This window comes from Mesoplodon densirostris, chromosome 6 (assembly GCF_025265405.1).
Source record: "Mesoplodon densirostris isolate mMesDen1 chromosome 6, mMesDen1 primary haplotype, whole genome shotgun sequence".
Taxonomy (NCBI): Eukaryota; Metazoa; Chordata; class Mammalia; order Artiodactyla; family Ziphiidae; genus Mesoplodon; species Mesoplodon densirostris.
The window spans coordinates 26763170-26786012 of NC_082666.1; the positions used below are offsets into that span (position 1 = coordinate 26763170).

The 22843-nt window shown below is 36.5% G+C and overlaps 1 protein-coding gene across 1 annotated transcript in view; it reads right to left on the reverse strand.

Moving 5' to 3' along the window:
- ERP44 (endoplasmic reticulum protein 44) overlaps positions 1-22843 on the reverse strand; it is an 88297-nt gene that overhangs the window by 15750 nt on the left and 49704 nt on the right. Inside the window, exons 5-10 of the mRNA XM_060101359.1 lie at positions 12968-13152; positions 12115-12230; positions 9287-9344; positions 6541-6657; positions 3181-3292; positions 1990-2131 (exon numbers count right to left, since the gene is read on the reverse strand). Of these exons, the coding sequence (XP_059957342.1) occupies positions 1990-2131; positions 3181-3292; positions 6541-6657; positions 9287-9344; positions 12115-12230; positions 12968-13152 (730 nt within the window). The remainder of the gene's footprint in view (positions 1-1989; positions 2132-3180; positions 3293-6540; positions 6658-9286; positions 9345-12114; positions 12231-12967; positions 13153-22843) is intronic.

The following is a 22843-nucleotide window of genomic DNA, read 5'->3' on the forward strand; positions in this document are numbered from 1 at the left end:
TCATTTAAGTATCTATCATCAACTCTTGCCTGGATTACTGAACAGCCTCCTAGATCCTATTTTGACTCCCTCTAATCTATTCTCCAGTTTGCATTCAGAGTGATCTTTAAAAAAACAATCCCCTGGGCCTCCCTGGTGGCGCAAGTGGTTGAGAGTCCGCCTGCCGATGCAGGGGATACGGGTTCGTGCCCCAGTCTGGGAGGATCCCATATGCCGCGGAGCGGCTGGGCCCGTGAGCCATGGCCGCTGAGCCTGCGCGTCCGGAGCCTGCGCGTCCAGAGCCTGTGCTCCGCAACGGGGGAGGCCACAACAGTGAGAGGCCCGCATACCGCAAAAAAAAAAAAAAAACAATCCCCTGATTAAAATCCTTCATTGGCTCTTCATAGTTTTCAGGATCAAACTTCCTTAACACAGCATGTAGGGGCTTTCATGAACAAGCTCCTGTTTACTTCTCTTGACCTCATCCCTCAGCGATACCCCTGCTGTCCACTCATATTCAGCCAAGAGACTCTGTACTTGTTTCTGCCAACATCACCCTTCTCCAAGCCCTGTCTCCTTCTCACTTCCATGAACAACTTCTAGAGAACTTTAGGTCCTACCTTAGGCATTAACATCTCCAGAAATCTTGAATCAGGTGCCCCTTCTGCTGAACTCTGTCAGAGCACTTATCACATTATAAAACAACTGCCTGTTACTCAGCTTGTCTCCTTTTTCTACCTGGTTGTGAGTTCTTTGAGGGCAGGGATACAGTCTTAGTAAACTTTAAACCGTTGGTTTTTATATGACTTGGTTTATGTTATACAACTGTCGTATAGAAGACCCGAATAAATTTTCAATAAGTTAATATGCTAAGTGGTATTCTTTTGAATACAGGTAAAATAAAAACAGTATCTGTAAGTACTTTAAGGTTCATAACACAGCCGTCATCTCTCATTAATTTCTGTAACAATCCCATTAGGGAGGCTGTACCACCAACCATATTTTAAGTGTAAAGAAACAAGAACAGATAAGTTAAGTGACTTGACCGAGGTAGGACTCAAATGTAGGCCTCCTCTATATGAGGACTGAGAATCTTCTATCAAACAACCACATCTCTATTAAAATATTTAGAAATGAGTGAGGTAATTCATCCTGCAATAGGACTTCAAATCACCCTCTAACTGTGAAATTTAATCTTTGGACATTAAAAAAGGGGGTTATTTAAATGAATTTTAAAAAGAAAAGGTCTAGTTTGAATTAATACCTGTATTGCTTAAATTTTTCATACATGAAGAAACATTTCCATTTTTAATCACTGTATTTAACATTTCAGAAGGCTGATAAAAATTTATTATCTGTGGTAGTTACAAGGTTTATATGTTTATTAATACTATGGAAAGGTGAGAATAGAGTCAGAAAGCATATTTGTTCTTGGAAAGGTTTCTAGCTGTATGCCCTTATAAATGCCTTGTCATAGCCATCTTCTGGGTCTTCAATACCACTAATGTTCTTGGTAGACACAGTCACAAATGAGCAGCAATATTACCCATTTCCTTTAACCTACCTAGGATTAACCTACTTTCCTTGATGTGCTGACAAAGACCAAACTCAATTCTAAACGAATTTCTCATAGGTCAAAAATTTTCTTTCAGAGATTAATTCCCAAGCATTTAGGATCATCTAATGCTGGCATTTCTATAGGGATATATCATAATTCTCAGAGTCAATTAACATTTTCTTTTCTTTTCTTTTTTTTTTTTTTTACCACACTGCTCAGCTTGCAGGATCTTAGTTCCCCGACCAGTGAAAGCGCCAAGTCCTGACCGCTGGACCATCAGGGAACTCCCCACAGTCAATTATACTATACTCTGGAGTGAAAAAAAAAAAAACTCTTCCTTCTGAATAACAAAGTATTTCAACATAGCATTATGTAAAATATTCAGACAATTACTTTAAGTTCATTTTTGAGACATATATCAGTAATTTAAAAAAACCAAAATGAATACTTACAATACATCCCTGAAGTCTCCAAACACATACATATGCCTAAAGCTGTCAATAGCTATTACAGGGCAATCTGCTGGAGTTTTCTGTATATGCAGAAGAGGATGTCTAAATTTGTCACAGTCAGCATGTAAAAAGTTTATTGTACCTTTAAAAGAAATAGAATTTGGAGAGGTAGATTAGAATATTCTTTTGAGGGTCAAAAGAGGAAGAGGACATGCAATCAGCTAAGACATTTCTGTCTAGCATAACAGTCAGCACTCACACAGCATATTCTCGTAAGTTTGCAAGTTCATAAAAAGTGACATACTAAAAAAACCCAACATGCTCTAGAGTAATGTAGACCACAAAAACTAAAACCTAAATATTACACTTTAAAAAGGTAGGATCTTAATTCTTAGGGCAGAGAGTATAATTTCCTTAAAAATTATAGGAACTCAACCCAAATTCAAATGCTATAGTGAATTTTTAAATTTTCTTTAAGTGGGTAATCATTTGCTCTGCAGATTACCCAGGTCTTGGGAACAAGTTCCAGAAACTGATATATGATCTGTTCTCATGGGAGCATCTTCATTTCACCAAGGATGCCCCTCCAGTCCCTACTGGTTGATTTTTAATCCAAGTCAACCCCAAAAATATTTACAGTGACTAATATGGGCATGGCTCTATACAAAGCCTTCAGTTTATTTTGTTTGACTTTCTTCTCTAACTACAGAGGGAAAGCTGGTGATACCTCAAATTCATTTTTGATGCTTTGGAGAAGTCTGCAGAGAACTACTCAACTTTCTTTCACTTGGAAATATAGTAAATGTTAATCTGACTGTGTAAGTTCTCTCAGCAGTATTTCTGGGACTATTAGAAAAGGACCAGAGAAGTATCAAGGTGCTGCAAGAAAGTGCCTAAAACTTACACTGTCCACCCATGACCCCACTTTTCATGCTGTTTGATTTTAGAGAGCTAAAAGAGTCAGGGGTTTTTTTGTTTTTTGTTTTTTTTAAAAAGCTATTGCTTCATATTATCTCTATTAATGCCTCCCATCCCCATGTTTTCATGTAAATTCAGGAGTTGAGTAGAGTTAAAATAATTTGTTAAGTTTTTAACCCAAATATGTTTATGTGAGTATTAATGTAATGGAAAAGGGAGAAGGTAAAAAAATAGAGAAAGGAAGGATATAAACAAACACCTTAATCTGTCTACCTTTTTCACTTATTAATTGTCGGGCTACTTCATTCTGGAATATTTCTAAACTCTCTGTATCTTCTTTCATGTGGAAGAGTATGAGAAAAGGCAGTCCTTCTTCTGTCAATTCCTGTATAGAGAAGTATTCAGTGAGAATTATCAGGCCTCTCCATTCAGCTCTAGCTATTTTCTAGGTAGGAACAATTTTAAACCCAGCCCACATAACATGCAACAGCTGCAACATCCCAGGAAAGAGATCCAATGGTGTAAATAAATGCCTTAATGCAAAAGGAACGCATGCCCTCCACCTGAAGTATCCAAGCACTCAGAGGACTCACATGTCCTACTGTACTGTAGATGCTGACCTGCCTTAAAGTAACCACTGGGCTGACCTGTTAGCTAGTATTGGATGAAGCCATGACATTTAAAACGTGAGTTGACCAAAGGAGGAACCATGCTGATTCTTTTTCAAGATGTTGATTTTACGAGGGGATAAACAGTCTTCACAGATAACACTGAAAAACTGAGTGTACCAGCAGTAAATAAATCTAACTGATTTGCAAACTTATGCTTATTCTAAGGTTTATTGCAAAAACCACTCCACTTACATGAGACCTACCAAAAGCTGAAAAGTGTGATTCAGAACAAAAGACAAAAACCCCATAACATAGCCAGTTTTCAACCAATACACAATTTATCAACATTATTAACAAATACTTGCCACTATATATGTGTATGTTTATATATCTTGTATGTATACATACACAAAAACATCTTGAAATTTTTGTTACTTAAAAAAATTTTATAATTGTTATTGGAGAATACAAGAGAAATGTGATAAGTAGACAGCATATTTTGATCATTTATTCTCTCTGACAAATGCTAAGTTCTGACTCATAAAAAAAGTCCAGAAAGGGCCTCATAATAAAATCATTTCCATTAACAATTCTTTTGCCTATCTCTCTATAATTTAGGAACTGCCTCAGCAGAAAGCACACATGTCCTTACCCTAAAAAAACTGAAACTGGAACCTATTTTATAGGATAAGAGTTTTTTTCTGGTTCCTGTCTCCATGTTTAAGCCTGTTCCACTCATACACAGGATAAATGATTAAGCTTTTCATCAAGTTCACCTTTTTTTGTTAATTGAGATATATAGTCGGCCTTCCATATCCACAGGATCCACGACTGGTTGAATCCATAGATGTGGAACCCACAAATACTGGAGGGCCAACTGTAAGGGACTTGAGCATCCGAGGATTTTGATATCCGTGGGGGCCTGGGAATCAATTCCCGGTAGAAAGCAAGAGATGACTGTAATTCAAATACCATAAAATGCAGCATTTTAAAGTGTACAATTTGGTGGGTTTTATTATATTCACAAGGTTGCAAGCATCAACACTATCTAATTCCAGAACATTTCATCACTTCTAAAAGAAATCCACAGTCATTAGCAGTCACTTCCCATCTCTCTTCCCCCCAGCTCCTGGCATCACAATGATGTTTTATAGCAAACTGATTTAGAATTTCTTCTTCCTCACTTTTTATCTCTTGTGCTCACATTTTTTCTTTCCCAACATATTAATTGCAACTACTCCTCCATGGTTCTGTCTTTGGACTTCTCTGCTCTAGCCTGGCAACTTCAACTAGGTCAACAATCTCAGTCACCAACTCAAATTGGTCCCTTATTTATATCTCCAAGTCCAGTTCCAGTACCTTCAATGCTCAACATAAATGCACTGTCCCCTCCTCTTAATTCCCTATTTCCATTAGTACTCCTCTTTCTCTTTTATCCCTTTTGTTTCAGGACTGAAATGCCTCTTTTAGAGAGCCATTCCTGATTCTATCCCATTTCTGCCAAGGTAGAACTGAGTTCTCTCCGCTGAACTCTCAGAACATTTTCTCAGTGCCCCTCATGTGGCATGGGGCATGTCTTTATATTGTCTGTACTTGTGAACTACTGGATTGAAAACCCCTTAAAGACAGAGAATCTTATTTCACTTCTCCTTTGCTCACAGATTTTTGTACACAATATATAATCAACCTATGACTGAATAAATGAAGACACAAATGTTGCTGAATAAATACTAATTGGGAAAGAAGACTCAGCAGTTACCTTTTGGAAAATTTAAGAACTAAGAAGTTAAAAGTAGAAACAAATATATTACTTTGTTAGTAATAAACAAAAGTACTAATTTTGTAAGTAAACAAAAAATTTTTTGTTTAAACAAAAAACACAAATATGGATTAGATAACAGCTGTTAAGAAGCAAGTAATAAACAGATTAATAGTTCGAAACTATGTGAATTTGTTTGCTAAACTGATTTATCAGTACATACGTTAACATAGTAGCTGGTAGTTTATGCTGCTAGAGCTTCCAAGTGTACCCATGTCCACATCCATACCAACATATTCTTTACCCAGCAGGTATTAAAGGATTCAGGAGAGGGATAGCAAGACAACCAGATTCAGAGGTTAACAAATCTTTCCCTATAGTTTAAAGGATTTATGGGTAGTTGGTTACAACATGTAATAAATCTAAAGAATTATTAAATGTGCCAACTACCGTAGGGCGGGAGGCAGGGCTGGGGGAGGACGGACAGAACCCTGTTTAATTGTTTAAGATTTTCCAGCTCCATAACTTTAAATTCTGTTTTGAAAGTATCCCTGTAAGAACTGTCAAAGCAGGTGAATAATCGTGACAGGTTACTAGATCTTTCTCAGCCTCTAAGGACTAAATGATACAATAAAAATGTAAGTTAATTCAGCTAAACATACCTGAAGCCCTGAGAACTGAGAAAAGTAGAAGGGATGTTCATTTGATAAAAACTAAGACAATAAGCAAGCAAGCAAGCTTTACTGGAACACAACCATACTTATTTATGTACTATCTAGGGCTGCTTTTGTGGACAGTTACATGATAACTGATAATTGCCTTCATTATTTATGATGGAAAGAGAACACAGTTTCATTCTTTTAGGATAGACAGGAATCAGAAAAACCTTTTTATACCAAAGGATTATTCACTGTATGTAATTAATTGTAACTAAAATCTGCAGAGCATTGCTTCTAAAGCAATCCCCTTAAACAAGGATCTTCAACCAAGAGTGGGATCAGAATCACCTGAGAGGCACTTTCAAACTCATTTTCAAGGCTGTCATGAACCACTGCTATTGCAGGAAATACAACAGTGAGGTTCTGGTATAGCAGGGGTGGAGAACCATTGGCCTGTATTATGGAAATAGCTATATGTACTTATGGTCACTGTATGATTTTTGTAACTGATAAGTTCTGTGGTAAAATAGTAAGATGGGTGGAGGAAGCTTGCTCTTTCGGAAATCTTAATTAAAAATAACAACACACATTAGAAAGTCCGTACCTCTCCATTTTCAAATGTTATTTCTCGGACAAGAGGAACACATTTATCTTGAATCCAATTGTAAGTCCCATCAAAATTTGTCATAGATCCCAAGTACACCATATCTGGAGCAGAATGCTGTTATAAAAACAGAGAAAAAAAATTAAACAAATCTAACCTGTGCTAGCAAAAATGCATTCTTAAAGCCATCTATAATCCCAGAAAATCTACACAGGATACAAAAGAAACAAAAAACATGGAACTTCTAAGAAAGAGGGCTAGCTATAGATGGTAATAAGCTGATAACTCTGTGATTATCGGGGACCTGATTATGCAACCTGTGATGTGTAAGCCTTCTGCTTTCCCTTAGATTGCGTCAATTAAATGTTTACCAGTATCTTCATCAATAGCAGGCAGACATTGTGAAAAGAAGAATTATCCTAATGATTTAATTTAGCTATCTCTCCCTTCAAAAATGTTAGAAGAAAATTTGGAGACTTCCAGTGAAAAAGCCTTGAAAAATACATGATACTATATAAATCTAAGGTATGGCTTATCTCTAAAATTAATTAACTGCAGTATCTGTTTCCACATTCACTCAAAATCGTATCTATGAAGTGCCTAAAATGATGGTAAATAGCTAACGTTACCTAAGCCAACTTACTGTGACCAAGCACTGTTTTACCACTGTAAACACCTTGTATGTGTTGACTCAATTAATCCTCGAAACATCCCCATAAAGCAGGTACCACTATTATCATGGATGTTTTTACTAATGAACAAACTAAAGCACAGAGAAGCTAATAAACTTTCTCAGAGTTATACACCTAGGAAGGTAGCAGATTCTTTTTTTTATTTTATTGAAGTATAATTGATTTACAATGTTGTGTTAATTTTTTCTATAGAGCAAAGTGACTCAGTTATACATATATATGTGTAAGAATATATATATATTCTTTTTCATATTCTTTTCCAATATTGAATATAGTTCCCTGTGCTATACAGTAGGACCTTGTTTATCCATCCTATATACAGTAATAGTTTGCCTCTGCTAATCCAAAACTCCCATTCCTTCCCTCCCCTACCCACTCTCCCCCTTGGCAACCACAAGTCTGTTCTCTATGTCTGTGAGTCTGTTCGTAGATATGTTGATTTGTACTGTATTTTAGATTCCACATATAAGTGATATGGTATTTGTCCTTCTCTTTCTGACTTAACTTCCCTTAGTATGATAATCTCTAGGTCCATCCATGTTGCTACAAATGCCATTATTTTATTCTTTTTATGGCTGAGTAATATTCCATTGTATATATGTACCACATCTTTGTCCATTCATCTGTTGATGGATATTTAGGTTGTTTCCATATCTTGGCTATTGTAAATAGTGCTGCTATGAACATAGGGGTGTGTGCATCTTCTTGAATTATGGTTTTGTCTGGGTATATGCCCAGGAGTGGGAGTGCTGGATCATACAGCAACTCTATTTTTTGTTTTTTAAGGAACCTCCATACTGTTTTCCATAGTGGCTGCACCAATTTACATTCCCACCAACAGTGTAGGAGGGTTCTCTTTTCTCCACACCCTCTCCAGCATTTGTTACTTATAGACTTTTTAATGATGGCTATTCTGACCAGTGTGAGGTGGTAAGGAAGGCGGCAGATTTGACATTAAAACAGTCTCATTCCAGAGCCTGTGCTCTTAACAAGAAAACTACACTGAGAGACACATAGATTCTGATAATCCAGAGATGGTCACACTATGTAAGCTATTATTAAAGAAATACAATTGCAGAGAATACAGGCAAATACCTATATGAATTCAAAATAGGAAATGAGCTTTCTAAGCAAAAAATTCATTCATATGACTACAGAAAAGTTAAAAACTTCAGTGTGTCAAAACACCACACAAAAAAACATTAAAATGAAAACTATGAATTAAAAAAAAATCCATAGGGCCTCCCTGGTGGCGCAAGTGGTTGAGAGTCCGCCTGCCGATGCAGGGGATACGGGTTCGTGCCCCGGTCTGGGAGGATCCCATATGCCGCGGAGCGGCTGGGCCCGTGAGCCATGGCCGCTGAGCCTGCGCGTCCGGAGCCTGCGCGTCCGGAGCCTGTGCTCCGCAACGGGGGAGGCCACAACAGTGAGAGGCCCGCATACCGCAAAAAAAAAAAAAAAAAAAAAAAAAAAAAAAAAAAATCCATAGATTTCTATTTGTGTGTGTGTGAAAATTGCAATGACAGACAGTTACATCAATTTGGGGTGACAATACTGTGATTTCGGTCTTTTTTGTGGCTACCATCACCTGGGCCTAAACAGCTACTTCTAAGTTTAGACACACCTAACTTCTTAGCCAAGGGTTAAAAACAACTTAGCACTCCTTAGTATCTGGCAAGTACCAGGTGAACTTATACCCCAGGAGATTTGGGAGCGTGGCTAGTCTCACTCAAGTTGGAGTGATGATCATAGACCACTGAAGCCATTTTTAAAATTTGAGTCCCAGGCCAAAGGCAAAACAGAGACGTGAAAAAGGCCTGGGGATCAGGGGATCTCTAGTCCCAGCTCTGCCACTAAATGCCTGAGTGACTTTAGGCTTGTGTCCTCATCTTTACTTTGAAAGGTTTGGATTAGCATAAAATGATGCCTTAAGGTTCCTTCCTATATTAAAACTTTATGATTCTGTGAACATTAACAATGTACAAAAGTACAGATTATACTATATATGTATTTAAATTATATTAAAAATTATACACTAAGAAATGGCAACTTACCCCTGGTGGTTTGTAGATTATGTTGTCTCCACTGTATCTTTCTGGTTTTGAAACAGCTCTAATGGAAAGAGAGAAGCAGTAATAATATTTTTTAAGAAAACTAATAGCAGCAATATAACTGAATGAAGAAGAATTCCCTAGCTGTTTTGCAACATATGAACTATAACAACTTGAAATATATACTTGTCCATCCTCTTTTCTACTTATAAGATTATGCAATACCGGGCTTCCCTGGTGGCTCAATGGTTAAGAATCCACTGGCCAATGCAGGAGACACGGGTTCGAGCCCTGGTCCAGGAAGATCCCACATGCCACGGAGCAACTAAGCCTGTACGCCACAACTACTGAGCCTGCGCTCTAGAGCCCGCGAGCCACAACTACTGAGCCCACGAGCCACAACTGCTGAAGCCCGCACGCCTAGAGCCTGTGCTCCACAAGAGAAGCCACCGCAATGAGAAGCCTGCACGCCACAACGAAGAGTAGCCCCCACTCACCGCAACTACAGAAAGTCCACACGCTACAACGAAGACCCAACACAGCCATAAATAAATAAATAAATAAGATTATTCAATACCAACAAAAGCATACATTTAAAGGAAAAATTTAATACGAGGCAGATTTTTTTAAAGGGAAATTTTAGTTAGCTGTTTTTGTGACTCAGTATTTTATCTGTGGATTGGCAGTTTTGGCACTAAATAGCTGTTTTTGACCCCAGATTGTTTCTAGTAACTGAGGATCAAGGTCATTGATGTAGTCACATAAACCAGTCACACAAACATATTATCTGCTTGTTAAGTCAGACTCAACCATGAATTCTTTTTTATTTTTAAAACCAAAACTTCTAAAAAAAAATAGATGAAATGAAATAACCCACACATCATTAGAATATAGTTCCATAAATAACTAATTTTTTGTTTATTTGTTTACTATTTCCCATGCCTGGTACAGGCACATAATAGGTGAATAAATATTTGGTGAGTGAATTCTACAACAAATTCTAAGTCAAAATGGGTAACTTTTTCTCTCTCTAAATTATATTTGGATTAATTGAACCCTGATTTATCTCCAGGTTCTGACTGCAGTAGTCAGGAGACAGGGGCAAGCAGTACTAAGCTAGATTGATGACAATGGAACAGAAAGGAAGAACACGCTCTATTCATTCATTCACTATTTACTATGTGCTTCCTCTGTACCAGCTATGTTCTTGGCACTTGGTACACAGGAGTGAACAAAACTGACAACACCCTCTCATGGAGCTTCCATTTTTGTGGGGAAAAACAAACAACTAGATATTTTTATCTTGGGTGGTTAAAAACAAACAAAAAGTGCTATGAAGAAAAATAAGTGGATAAAGAATGACAAGTTGGATGATGATAGTGCTATTTTATATACAGCTATCAGGAAAGATCTTTCTGATGAGATGATATCTGGACAAAGCACTCTGGATAGAGACAGTAAGGGCAAAGGCTCTGCTGCAGAAGCGTGCTTGCAGTGTTTGAGGAATAGCAAGGGGCCTGCATGGCTGGAAACAGTATTACAAAAAGCATGGGGGAGAAGTTCTTTTGTTATTTACTCTCTACAACGATCTTCAAAAAACACTGATAATGTTTACAATAAAACACACATAGAAAACCTATAGAAGCATTTAAAACAAGGAAAGAGGTCACAAAATGAAGAGGACATACTATGCCAGAAATCTGGGCTCTACTCAAGATAGGTACCACAATAGAGTCTACCAGTTATAGGCCAAAGAAAAGAGAAAAATAATATTGTATAACATCAAAGCATGGGGGAAGATAACCTCCAATGAGAAGAAAGAGTCAAAGACAGAACCATAAGAATGATTCCATTTTGAAAGAGAAAGAAAAAAAAAAAACAAGATAAAGCCAGAGAAGTCAGAAAGGTAAGGATCAAACCAGGGAGTTCAACATAAAATGTAGACACAGCAGAAGAAGGACAGGGTAGTTGAGGGTCACATCCTTCAGAGAAATTGAAGAGGATTAAGATTGAAAAAAGGCCACTGGATTTGTTAATTAAGAAGTCACTTCGTGACTGTGTAGAGAGAAGTTTCTTTAGGGTAATGGAGGTAAAAGTTAGCTTCCAGGAGGTTAAGGTATTTTAACTGATTAAAGTATGAGAAATTCAAGGTAGCCAAGCAAAACTAATCTCTGAAAAGAAACTGAGAATGAAAAGAAAGAGATGAGATTATAGCTCAAGAGATAGAAGGGACAGATCAGGAAAGAGAATCATGTTTTTGGAAAAGGAAAGGAGTTCATGAAAAGCGTCAGGTTGAAAACATGAGAAAGCAAGGACAACTGATGGATCAAAGCCCCAGAGGATTTTGAAGGGACAATTACAAGGAAACAAGTAAAGAGGTTAGCTGGGGAAAGGAGCATTGTTCCTCTGAGACAGGGAAGGCAGAAGAAAAGGTGGTGGAGAGCCAGAGATGAGTAAAGATGATGAAGTTCATGGTCATTAATGAGAAACACTGTGTTGTTTCAGTTTGGAAACCCCACAGGTTAATAAGCATTTTTTGTGGCACAGGATAGTGTTAGTAAATGAGCTGAACAAAAGTATGAGAGTTAACCTGTCCAACCTTTTCCTCTTACCCACATTTTGAAATAGAATATAGTACAGAAAGAATAATTAACAGACTTAAACTCTTAGAAGGAGGTCAGAGATAGGTGTAAAAATTTGTTGGTGACTTTAAGAGGACTGAGATAATCTTTGGAGAGGTCATCTTCAGAAAACGACCACACACAACAAGAATTTAACACGACAGCTGAGCAGACCCGACCCACTAACACACTCTCAGTTAGGCTACTTACCCAAATGCAGCTAGAAAGGCACAATCATCATGCAAAATATTTGCTACTCTTTCAAAAACTCTATAGTTTTCTGAATCCTTCTGCTCAAAATATCCAATGATATTTCTTTTGCTGCGCTGTAAAATAAAGTATGTCATTACTTTATAAATATATATAGTTCTTTAAGAATAATGTTATTGCATTTACCCAGCTGCTGTTCAATTATCTCCAAATGAAGTATGACTATAAATGCATAATTGGCTTTTAACACCTAGTCCAAAACTATTAAAGATTACATTAGGTTGAAAACAGTCTTAATTATCATCTAATATAATAATTTCCTTCCAATATTTTATTTTAAAATTTCAAGAAATACATAACTGTTTAATCAGTGACAGTCCTTCCTAAATAAGATGACTAATTCTAAGATGTGTTAAAATAATACATCAATTCGTAATGTGTGACTGTTGGTAGAGACTCCACCGTGGGTCTCTCACGCTTCTACATAAGGGTCTCCACTAAGCAAACTACGGAAACTTTGTTTGTGTATGCCTGACATTAACTTCTATTTCTTCATAATTCAGGCTACCCTTTGCCCTCAATTAATTCATATTAGTACAACTTTACTGTATTGCTATATACATTTTATCCAAAGGTTCAGTAAAATATTAGCATTTCCCTTGAGAATTAATTCAAGAAAAATTCAACTTGTTAAGTATGTGTGTGTGTGTGTGTGTGTGTGTATATATACATATATATATATATAATCCACTGCAATGAACTATAAGAAAATGCCAGATTCTTTGATTGCATAAGAATTCATTTACATTAATCAGGCAGGCTTCATTTGATCCAGCAAAAGTTAATGACTTACGTCAAGAGTGGTGATTTCTGCTAAGTCATGAATTTCTTGAATAGGGTCACTTTTTTGTTGCCTGATGTAATCTGCAAGTGCTTTCACTGATCGCTGACCCCTGTATTCTCTCTTCATCATCATCCCATTACGAAACAATTTGAGGGTTGGGTATTTGCTTATCCTATATCTCTGGGCTATATCAGCTAAAAGAATGAAAAAAAAAAAAGTAACGTCATCCTCAAACTTAGTCTGAGTGGGCCCATTAGCCCAACAGTGAAAAATCTTACAATTATTTAGGGAGAACATTTTGGTTCATATAATTATTTTCCAGTATTAGAGAAAAAAAGAGTTTATACTGGTTAAGAGGCCAGGCTCCAGACATATATTACCTGGTTTAAATCCCAAAGCTATTTACTGTATGTGTGAACTTGTAAGGTGCATCAACTCTCCATGCCTTACTCTCTCATCTGTAGGGATAATAATTTCTACTACATAGAGTTGTTTTAAGGACTAAATGAGACAATACAAATGCATGACAGAGTAAACTCTAAATAAATGTCAGTATTATTATAGATACAGTCTAGAAAAAAATTGGAATGTACAAAATTCCAATTTTGAAAACAGTCATTCAAATCACTTTATATTGTGAGGATCTCTTACAGTATTTAATAAAAGGGAATTAAATGTAAATTAAAATCACTCTTAAAGGCTAAAAATATTAGATTCTTTGCTAGTAGAAGAATTTATAATCCCACATATGCAAATTTTGTGTAAGCTAATACAATTAAGAGCAAAACTCAGCAGTATACACTAAAAGAAAAATCCCTTTATTATGACCTATGGGTATACTCTCGCACAAATCATTAAAATTAGGATTTATAGCCTCAAAATAAGAAACTAAGTAAAAATGTATGCTGATCTCACTTTTAGGAATCACAATTACTAAGATACTGACTCAATCAGAATGGAATAGCCTTTAAACTTTTCTGCTGTTATTTCCAAGAGGTAACAAATAGGAGAAATCAATGGTTTCTAGACATTGGTAAAGCTCAAATGTCATGCTAGTCACATGTATGAGAATGATAAAAGATACACTACTTTTTTAGAGTGAAGGGGACCTGAGAGAGCACAAGTAGCTTAAAACAGATGAAAAAAAAGAAAATTTTTAACTGAGTTTTAAAATGAGGGCAGAATTCTAAAATGGTGGCTTAAAAAAAAAAAAAACACACATGAAAATTCTCTAGCTCCACCTCCATTCTTAGTAGTTACAAAACAAACAGAACTGCAATAAACTCTGTTAACCATCTTAATTTTCTAGGAGATTAGATGGTAGAAACAACTGTACCAGAGGGTATATACATATATGTGTGCTGACAGTTTCACAGGTGTATACATAGGTCAAACTTAATTTGTACATTTTACAGTTAATTCTAGGTTAGCTATACCTCAAAAAAGATTTTAAAAAATCTAAATGAATACTGACTATACAAAACAACAATAATTATGCCTTATGGAGTTTGACACAAATTAAAATATATAATAACAACAACAACATATAAACTGGGGGAGGGGATGTAAGCAGAAGGTTAATGATTCTAAGTATTCTAAGGTCTTTACACTGCCTAGGAAGAGCTAAAAGTACTTATACTATTTCGATAAGTCAAGGTTGCATTTTTTCCTAAGATAAGAAATCAAAGAATACTAAAACGGTGTATTAGAAGTTAAGGATGGGGCCTCCCTGGTGGCGCAGTGGTTGAGAGTCCGCCTGCCGATGCAGGGGATACAGGTTCGTGCCCCGGTCTGGGAGGATCCCATATGCCGCGGAGCGGCTGGGCCCGAGAGCCATGGCCGCTGGGCCTGCGCATCCGGAGCCTGTGCTCCGCAACGGGAGAGGCCACAACAGTGAGAGGCCCGCATACCGCAAAAAGAAAAATAAATAAATAAATTAAAAAAAAAAAAAAAAAAAAAGAAGTTAAGGATGGAATATGGGTTCTCAGAAGGGGGTTTGGAGAAAAGACTATGTAATTAAGATCACATAACACTTTGTTAAACTCCATGGAGGATTTATAAAGGGGAAATATACTTGACTATTAAAATTCTTTAAACAGAAGACAGATATGAGCAAACAGACAGAATCACTGGTCATTCTTGAGATCGAGGAGAATATTTTATTCACCAAATCACAGAAATCTGAAATAATATTAAGATACCTTAATATACAAGTATTTAAATAGACATTAATCTGTTTGGTTTAGGAGTTAATACTTTTTGAAGCAGAACACTAGTGGATATATCAGCCATAAGCCCTTTTTCAACCTGATAAATTAATGAGAAAACGTGTCTTTGAGTTGTAAAAATGGTGATTCTATTACCTTATCAAGGAATTAATTAGATTAAACTGGTACTACAAATTCAGGGGTAAGAGTGGTTGTATAAGCAAGTAGAAGTCTTTTAAGATAAACAGAGGCACCTGTTATAAGGCAAAGGCCACAAAGGCTTAGGCTTAACCTACTTAGTAGAAAATGAGCCCAAAGAAATAATAAAAAGTACGGAACCTCACCTTCCTAACTAAAAAACTCATTCAGTCACCAGAACACTACACACTGAAACCTAGCATGCTGAATTTTTGCAGTGATATATAAATGAAAAAGTTTTTAATAAAAATGCTGTTAAAATTAGGTTAAATAGTTCTATAATACTAGCCAATGCTACAATGCTATGGTTTGGAATGTGGAAAATGTGTTTTTAAAAGTTCCTATTTCCCCCAAATATCCATCAGTAGGAGACTGGTTAAATGAAGTATGGTACACCCATACAATGAAGTACTAGGCTGTTATATAAAGGAATGAAAAAGATCTCTTTGTGCTGCTAAGGAGCAATCTCCAGATACACTGTGTTAAGTGAAAAAAGCCAGGTGCAGAGAAGGTAAAAGAAATATGGAGAAGAAACCTGGAAAATAAGTAGGAATATATATATACGTGTGTGTATGTGTGTGTGTATGTGTAGGTATGTGTGTGTGTGTGTGTATATATATATCTTTGCGGCGCTACCTCCTCCAAAAAACAACATCAATGGAAGAAAATGGAAGGAGAAGTCAGGAATGGAATTCATATCTCCCTGACTATACCTTGTTACAGTTTTGACTTGGGACCAAGGAAATGTTTAATAGTAAAACAAAATTAGATTAAAAAAATTTTAATACTGTAATTGTTATTTTGAACTAAACACGCACAAATTATAAATAAAGCACACGAGTAATCACGCTAATGCTATTAAGAATCAAGATTTTCAGCATAAGGAAAAAAGATACAAATATAAAATTGAGGGAATTAAGTAAAAACCCTGTAATATTTAGTTTGAATTAAAACTACTAGCAAAAATTCATGATGTGTTTTTCTCTTTCAAAAATACATATTTCTAAGCTCTTTCCACTGAGAGCTGCACTGGCTAATTCTACCAAATATTTAAGGAAGAAATAATTCCACTTCCACACAAACTTTTCTTGAAAATTGAAGAGAAGGGATTACTTCCCAACTCATTCTGTGAGGCCAGCATTACCCTTATACCAAAACCAGACAAAGACATTATAAAAAAATTACAGACCAATATACCCAATAAACAAAATTAGAGGACCTACACTAGTGGACTTCAACACTTATTGTAAACCTACAGGAATCTAGACAATGTGATACTGGCATAAAGACAGACGACAGACAAATAGATCAATGGAAGAAAGTCCAGAAACAGACCCACATACACATGTAGAAGTGATTTTTGACAAAGGTGCAAAAGTAAAATCTAACTATATACTACTTATAAAATATACATCTAAACATAAGGATGCAAAAACTTTAAAATTAAAAGGATGGGAAAAATATTCTATATAAAACGAGTCAGACAAAATCTCATACAGCTATATTAATAGTAAATATGTACACATTAAGGCAAAAAGCATTACTACAGATCAAGAAGGTCCCTTCATACTAATAAAAAGTTTAATTCCCCAGGCAGATGTAACTATTCTGAATTTCTATGTGTCAAATAAAAACCTAAAAATACATAAAGTAAAAAATGACAGAACTACAAGGAATATCTATAATCATGGTGGGAGATTATTATCACACCTCTTATAGCAACTGATATAACAAATAAAATCAATAAAATATAGAGAATTTGAACAACACAACTAAGAAACCAGAATTATTTGACAGATATATTATTCATTATCCCAAAGCTGCAACATACACATTTTTGCAGGTATATATATCATATAAAAAACAAACATATGATGAATCAGAAAAAAAGTCTCAACAACTTTCAAACGATTAAACTCATAATGAGAATAAAGTAACTTCTACATGCCATGGATCAAAGATGAAATTACAAAGGGAAACCGGAAAATATTTTGAACTGAATGATAATGAAAAATACATATCAGAACTTGCAGCCTACAGCCAAAGCAATGCTTAGAATGAAATTTATAACATTAAAATGTATATGTTAGGGGGAAAAAGGCTAAAAAACAAAAAAGTATTAATCAAAAAAAAATCATAAAAGAACAACAAAAACAAAGAAGAAAGAAGTGAATGAAAAAGATAAAAGTGGAAGTTGGGGCTTCCCTGGTGGCGCAGTGGTTGAGAGTCCGCCTGCCGATGCAGGGGACACTGGTTCGTGCCCCGGTCCGGGAGGATCCCACATGCCGCAAAGCGGCTGGGCCCGTGGTCCATGGCCGCTGAGCCCGCGCGTCCGGAGCCTGTGCTCCGCAACGGGAGAGGCCACAACAGTGAGAGGCCTGCGTACCGCAAAAAAAAAAAAAAAAAAAAAAAAAAAAAAAAAGTGGAAGTTGATGAAGTGGAAAATAAATATATAATATAAAAAACCAAAAAAGCCAAAATCTGGCTCTTTGCAAAGGCTAATATAATAAAATCCATAAAGCCCTGGAGAGACTAACCCAGAAAAAAAAAAAAAGAGAAAAAACACAATTTCAGGAATATAGCAGGAGTCTGCAACTCAGATAATAAGAGATTATTATCAATAACTTAATGACAGTAAGTATGGAGATTTCGATAAAATGCAAAAATTCTCACAAAACCACAACTCACCAAACAAACACTAGAAAATATAACTGGTCCTACAATTAAGGAAACTGAACCCATAATCCAAAGCCTTCTCACAAAGAAAACTCCATTCCTAGAAAACTTTACCAGCAAATTCTACCAAACATTTAAGGAGCCAATGATGCTATTTATACAACCATTCAGAGAAAACAAAAAGAGGGGACATTTCCCAAATATGAGGTCAACATAAACTTTCTGCCAAATCTGACAAGGAAATGATGAGAAAAGAAAAATACATGTTAGTCTCAATCAAGAACATAAGATGCAAAACTTGAAAAGAAAGTATTAAAGTGAATTTAGCACTGTGTACAAAAGATAATACATCACAAGCTGGATTTAGCCTAGCACTTCAGTTTAATGCTTGAAAATCAATCAATGTAATTCATGACATTAACAGAATGAAAGAGAAAGGTTCTACTACTTCTCAAAAGAAACAGAAAAACATTTGGTAAAATCAACATCTACTCACACTTAAAAATTTTGTCAAACTAGGAATAGAAGGGAACTTCCTTAATTTAATAAAGGGTATCTAAATAAACAAATACCAAACAACTTGACAGTAAAACACTAAAAGCTATCCTGCTGATATCAAGAAAGAAATAAAAATGCTTGCCATCACTTCTACATAACACTGTACTGGAGTTCTTAGTGTGATAAGATAAGAAAAAGAAATAAATACACACACACACACTGGTAAAGAATTAAAATGTCATTATTTGCAGACAATCTTACTGAGTTCACAGAAAACCCAAAAGAGGATCTACGAAAGGATTTCCACTTCCAAGCAGGATATAGTAGGTAGCAGAAATCTACTGCTTCCGCTGTGATGACTAGGAAAAAAACCGACTTTTTTTTAAAATCACATTTTTAAAGATACCAGAGACCATGAAACCAATGAAGACTAAGTGATTTGAAATTCCAGAAAAGAAAGGACCATTCCTAAGTAAGCAAAAGCTCACTCACTGGCATTTTTTTTTCCTCTAGGTTTCCTATGCAATATTCTTTTTAGGAATTAAATCTGCAACTTGTGCAGATTTAGGGCCAAGGATTACACCTGCATAGGCAGAGAGAAAGAGAAATCAGTGAAGCTATTCATAGTACCTGGGCTGGAATGGTGGACTGAAAGGGACCTTGAAACACACAGGAAGTTTTCCCCAGAGGATATTTACTGAGTACAGGGGTGGCATAGGAAGCTGGGGACTGAGCTAAAAAGACAGAGTAAAATCTCCCATGGCCTTGTAGTGCTTAGGAGATACTGTCTAATTGTATAAAGGCCTGCATCAGCATCAAACATACAACCAAGACATTTGCCAGATTTTGAAGCTGCCTAGGCAAGGAAGCATCTAGATGTTGAAAACACCATGAATTTTTAAGACAAACAGGAAGAAAGATATTGGTGACATATATGAGACAAATTATTAATATTCAGAATATATAAAGAACAGTTACAAAAGGACCATCAAAAAGATAAATGGGCTAAGATTATCAGTCAATTTATGAAAGAAACACAAATGGCCAATAAACATGTAAAAACATGCTCAGTTGTAATTAAGAAGCAACAAATTAAAGCTACCAGAGAACACATTTGGCCCATCTTATCAGCAAAATAACAATAACTTTTAAAGAATTTTTAAAATCAATATTATCAAGCCCTATGAAGGGAAAATATATCCTACCAGGTCCAATTTAGGTGCACATTCAATGTTAATAAAGCTAAACTAGGGACTTCCCTGTTGGCGCAGTGGTTAAGAATCCACCTGCTAATGCAGGGGACACAGGTTTGATCCCTAGTTCGGGAAGATCCCACATGCTGCGAAGCAACTAAGCCCATGTGCCACAACTACTGAGCCTGCGAGTCACAAATACTGAGCCCATGCACCACAACTACTGAAGCCCACGTGCTGCAAATACTGAAGCCAGCGCACTCTAGGGCCTGTGTGCCACAACTACTGAGGCCGCATGCTGCAACTACTGAAGACCGCACACCTAGAGCCCATGCTCCAGAACAAGAGAAGCCACCGCAATGAGAAGCCCGTGCACAGCAACAAAGAGCAGCCCCTGCTCGCCGCAACTAGAGAAAGCCTGCGTGCAGCAACAAAGACCCAACACAGCCAATAAAAAGCAAAAAAGCTAAACTAGACTAGCTGGTGCCTGATTTGCCAAGGGATTTAATCCCCAAAGGATTTGGCAGAAAAAAATATGCAATAGACCCAGAAAGAAATGAACTAGTGTAATACGAAACATCCATTTTCTATGTGGCCTAAGGATCAGTATGAAATTGGACAGCAAGAGGCACTGCTAGAGACAATATAATGCTTTCAACTTCCTTAACTTGGTGAATTAGTGGCCATAATCGGAAAACAGTGTGCTAATAGCAAATATGCATAAACTAGAAGTGAAATAAATAAGGCTACAGATGGACTCCAGAGAGTCTTAAGTGCTAAATTAATGGTATTTGAATTTTATCCTACATGTGATAAAAGGTCACTGAGCAGCAAAGCTGGGCTTTAAAAATATTCACCTAACAGTGGTAGAGAACCAGGGAGACTAGTAAGGAAGCCACTATAATAGTCCTGGAGAAATAAGAGTCTGTTTACCAACTTAAAAGTACAACCTTTAGGTTGCCTTAAAATTCTAGTTATGGATAGAAAAAGATTTAACACTTAAAGACTATTAGAGGAATAGATACTTGCATGCTTAATTCTCAAACAACATCATGACAACAAGAATACTGCATAATGAAGTGGCTTTTAATTATTAAGAAGCAAAAACCTGGGACTTCCCAGGTGGCACAGTGGTTAAGAGTCTGCCTGCCAATGCAGGGGGACATGGGTTCAAGCCCTGGTCCAGGAAGATCCCACAAGCCATGGAGCAACTGAGCCCATGTGCCACAACTACTGAGCCTGCGCTCTAGAGCCTGCGAGCCACAACTGCTGAAGCCCGCACGCCTAGAGCCCATGCTCTGCAACAAGAGAAGCCACCGCAATGAGAAGCCCATGCGCCACAATGAAGAGTAGCCCCAGCTCGCTGCAACTAGAGAAAGCCTGCGCATAGCAACGAAGACCCAACGCAGCCAAAAATAAATAAAAAATTTTTTAGAAAAAGCAAAAACCTTAAAATTACATTGATCAATAATCTCAGACATAAAGGTGACTTTTTACAAGCTTTGGTCAAAAGTGATTTTAAGATAATTACAATGTGACATTTTGACAATATAACAAAGAATGACTTAAGGGGTATAATAAATGGAGGGTTTTTTTTTATTATTATTAACTGGATGGATCAAATGTTAAAATGGATGTCAAAGGAATTATAAATTTAAGAAGGTTAACATCTCGCTGACTGGAAAACTAGCACGTACTTTTGCTTCAGTGGCCACTTACTTTGCCTTGATGGGTTCTGCCTGCCAGCCTGCCTGCCTAATGCCCAGCAGGGTTCCAAATGGGAAAATGCCTCTCCTCTTGTCTCAGCAATGTCCCTCCCTGCCATGATTATCCATGTCAGATAGTAAAAGAGGCAGATGATTTCAACAGGAAGGTCTTACTGTTCTGGTTCCAGGATAAAGACCACTGCCACCTATGTACTTTTTCCATTCCCAAACCATGCCCTCCCACAATGTGGTAAAAAAAACAAAACAAAAAACAAAACAAAAACACAACAGCAAAATAAAACCCTAAACAGAAAAATTACAAACAAAGCCTATAAGCTTATTCAGGATTCAGACTAAACCTGTTCATCCAAGTTCTATTTTATGCACATGAATCCTTCACTGTATATTTTCTCTTTTTTTTTTTACTGAAATACAGTTGACATATAACATTGTATATAAATTTAAGGTGTACAACATGTTGATTTGCTACATTTCTATATTGCAATATTACAATATGATCCTCATTGTAGTGTTAGCTAGCACTCCTATCACTTTACATAATTATGATTTTTTTTGTGGTGAGAATAATTAAGAGCCAGTCTCTTAGTAAGTTTGATGTTAATACAATATTGTTGTCTATAATTATTTTCCTATTCTTAATGTCTCATTTGTGTATAGCTCTTATAAAAACTTCTCAGTTTCTAATGTGGAAGGTTCAAGTTGCACTGGAAGGCAGACAAGTGTGAGTAACTCTGGTATTTGGGAGCAAGTGTTGCCTAATTCAAGGACAATTACAAAGTACATTCCTAAAAATGTTAGTGGGAGTCAATGTTCTGCACTGGCCAGCAAATAATATAAGAACGTCTCTTGCTCAGTGCTATACAGCCTATAGCCACTGGAGGGCAGCACAGAACCTGGTCCCAGCAGGGGCAGATGGATGGGACTTTCTACATCTAAGGCAGCATGACCACCAGAGAGAGTGATGAATTCTACTCTCAAACTCTCCAAAAGAGGCTGCATAAGATTAGATAAAGTGATATCATGATCCATAGTTGAAGCAAAGGCAAGTTTTAATTGTGTGTGTGTGTGTGTGTGTGTAGAAATTTTGGAAAACAAAGACAACTACAAAAAAAGGAAACAACCATTTGTAATCCAACTACCACTGGGGAAAACCACTATTATTAACATTTTGGTTATATCTTGCTGACTTTGAATAAAAACTGCTTAACTAGCAGTTGACATGTTTCAATTGAGAAAAAATGAACTCTATGGTTAGTCAAACAGTAAAGTCTCAGCATCAATACTTGCAGAATGGGTATGAGCAGCCTGGAAGAAAATCCTAGAAAAAGTAGAGTAACATTCTTTAATCAAGAGTGTTACCAACACTCTTAATGGCACAGAAATCAA